This window comes from Apaloderma vittatum, unplaced genomic scaffold (assembly GCF_000703405.1).
Source record: "Apaloderma vittatum isolate BGI_N311 unplaced genomic scaffold, ASM70340v1 scaffold28315, whole genome shotgun sequence".
In the NCBI taxonomy this organism is placed as follows: Eukaryota; Metazoa; Chordata; class Aves; order Trogoniformes; family Trogonidae; genus Apaloderma; species Apaloderma vittatum.
In genome coordinates, this window is record NW_009715912.1 from 8,936 (window position 1) to 12,104 (window position 3,169).

General features: G+C 45.4%; 1 protein-coding gene across 1 annotated transcript in view; it reads left to right on the plus strand.

Moving 5' to 3' along the window:
• The window catches only part of DCPS (decapping enzyme, scavenger), an 8,910-nt gene extending 8,208 nt beyond the window's left edge, over window positions 1-702 (plus strand). Inside the window, exon 5 of the mRNA XM_009869339.1 lies at window positions 436-702. Within this exon, the coding sequence (XP_009867641.1) occupies window positions 436-702 (267 nt within the window). The remainder of the gene's footprint in view (window positions 1-435) is intronic.
• Window positions 703-3,169: the final 2,467 nt, after the last annotated feature.

Here is a 3,169-nt window from a genome sequence, read left to right on the forward strand (position 1 = left end):
CGAGGGAGAAAAGTGGGGTGAAGTGGAGGGTGAGGAAGAGCTCTGTCCTCTTCGCTCTCCCTTCCTGTGAGGATGGAGGAAGCAGAAATGGCTTTTTGCCTTTCTTTGCCGCCCGTTGCGTGGTCGGTCTCTGCTCGTTGCCTTCCCCCGGTGATGGACCGGGTGATGGCAGAACTGGTTCTGCCTTTGCTTCTCAAGCAGGCAGGATTTATTATTATATTTTTTTTTTATCCTTTCCCTTTTTCTTTTCCAAATTACTTGGCGCTCATCATGTCCACCACCCCGAAACATCCCACCGTCACCAGGAGGAGGGAACTGGGGACCAAGGAGATCCCGTGAAGCGGAATCTTTTAATATTCCGTGGTAAAAATCAACATTTGGGATAAATGTGTTTCGAGCCCTGTTTGTTTCTTTTATTATTTTTCCCCTCCTCAGGAGGCCGTAACGAAGCGTTTCGGCGTTCCGGGCTCCCAGCTGCGGATCTACCTGCATTACCAACCCTCCTACTACCACCTGCACGTGCATTTCACCGCCCTGGGTTACGACGCCCCGGGCAGCTCGGTGGAGAGAGCCCATCTCCTGGCAGACGTGATCGACAACCTGGCGACGGACTCCTCGTACTACCAGAAACGGGCTCTCACCTTCGCCCTTCGGGCTGACGAACCTCTCTTTAAAAAATTCCAGGAGGCGGGAAGGGCGTGAGCCAGCTGAGGCGTTTTTGTATCGGTTTGTTTTTAATAAATGCCCATTTTTATTTTGTTTTTTTAAAAGGTTTTGGTTCTTTTAACTCCGGTTTCGTACACATGGGGGCTGACAGCCCGTTGCTATAGAAACCGTGTCTTCTACTCAAGCCAATTAAAACGTTGATTGAGTAACCTCGTCGAGTCGCGCCCGTTTTTGCCGAAGGGATCCGAGCAAACCCCTCTGTTCTCGGAAAACTTCACTTACTTCCTACCGGATTTCCCCCTGGGGCAGCAGGATTACGCCTTTCCTGAAGCAGGGAGGGGTTTCTTAATCCAAATAAATCAAATTACTAATTCCAGTCCTCGCCCTTCGGCAAGATACCAACATCTTCCTCCCTCCTCGAGTCTGTTTAAACCGTAGAGGTGGGAAAAACTTGGTTTCTGAGGCTCAGCTCTTGCTCGACCTCTGAAAACTTCATGAGTTCCCGCTGCCAAAAAGGGCTCCGGTTTCTGGCCAGCCGGTAAGCAGGGATGTAATTGCAGGAATCATCTCGCTGCCTGCCCTGGTTATTTCTTCCTTTCGACGTGCTTGAAGGGTTTATTTTTGCTGATAGGGGTTGGTTTAGGAGCTGAGGAGCTGCTCTGGGGCTGGATGTGGAGGTGGTTGTCTGTCCCTTGGCTCTCTTTGTCCCTAGGTTTGAAGTTTCGAAGGGGAAGGGATGATTTTTTTTTTTGCTATCAGAGTGTTTCTTGTGCTGAGGGGAGAGCTTGGTCTCCCCAAAACATCGTGGTTTTATGTACCCACCAAAGAAGGGAGGTGGTTAAACACCAACTGGGGCCATCCTGTCACCTGTGTTCTTCAAGTATTAAAAAACCCCACAAACTCAAACCTGTCTTGAAATTTTTTGAGGGCTGCAGGGTGTTTTCTAAACCATTTTATCATCAGAATTTCCAAATAGCTTTGGACCAGGTGATGGCAGAGCTGGTTCTGCCTTTGCTTCTCAAGCAGCCAGGATTTATTATTATATTTTTTTTTATCCTCTCCCTTTTTCTTTTCCAAATTACTTGGGGCTGATCATGTCCACCACCCCGAAACATCCCACCGTCACCAGGAGGAGGGAACTGGGGACCAAGGAGATCCCGGGAGGCGGAATCTTTTAATATTCCGTGGTAAAAATCGACATTTGGGATGCATTAGAGTCACCAGGGTTTTATTGGAAAGCCATTTATTGGTTTCAGATGCAATCAACCTCGCGGGGAACCCCGAGAGACCCAAATATCCTCCGAGCAACCCCCCGATTCCCGCCGAGCTGCAGCCCCAAGAATTACCCCGCAATTGTCTCTGAGCCTGGTGGTGATTGAAACCAAATTGCCCCGTCACCGCGGGTAAAACTCGTGAGGAAACCCCATCCTAGGGAGGAAGATGCTCTTCAAATATTGATGCGGGTGCTCGATTCGCCTCGGCGATACCGGAGCTGCCAGCTCGGCGGGGGTTTTATCGATTTATCCAATTTATTTGCGTCAACATCGTCAAGTGGGGCTGCCAGCTTCTCGTTATTCCGGTCCGATAAGGAAAATCAATTTCAGTGCCATCGGCCATGAGCTCCCGATATTTTGCGTTATCCCCTGTGGAAAAATCAGCATTAAAATCATTTTGGGGGTGGGCAAAACACACCTCGGGATGGATTTTTAGCCATGGAGGGGAGTGTGTGTGTGTTGTGAAATCCATCAATTCAATCCATCAATTAAAGAAATCTATCGATTAAATCTATCAATTAAAGGAATCCATCAGTTAAGGGAATCTGTCAATTAAAGGAATCCCATCAGTTAAAGGAAATCCATCAATTAAAGAAATTTATCCATAAAAGGAGTCCATCAGTTAAAGAAATCTATCAATTAAAGGAACATATTAATTAAAAAATCCATCAGTTAAAGGAATCCATCAGTTAAAGGAAATCCATCAGTTAAAGAAATCCATCAATTAAAGACTGTCAGTTAAAGGAATCCATCAATTAAAGGAACACATAAATTAAGAAATCTATCAATTAAATAAATCTGTCAGTTAAAGAAATCTATCAATTAAAGAAATCTGTCAGTTAAAGGAATCCATCAATTAAAGGAATCCGTCAATTAAAGAAATCTATCACAGAAATCCATCAATTAAAGGAATCTGTCAGTTAAAGAAATCCATCAATTAAAGGAATCCATCGGTTAAAGGAATCTATCAATTAAAGAAATCTATCAAAGAAATCCATCAATTAAAGGAAATCCATTAATTAAAGAAACCCACCAGTTAAAGAAACCCACCAATGCACACGAAATCCATCGATTACATCAAACCAGGGGCGTCGCTTTGAAGCGATGCTTATCTTGGGGAGGGGGAGAAGCGCCACGACCCCCCCCCAGCAGAGGCGGCTTTGCCCCATCCCCTGCCAAAATTCGCTTTAATTTATTGGGCTTTTTGTATTTTTCTTTTTTTTTTTTTT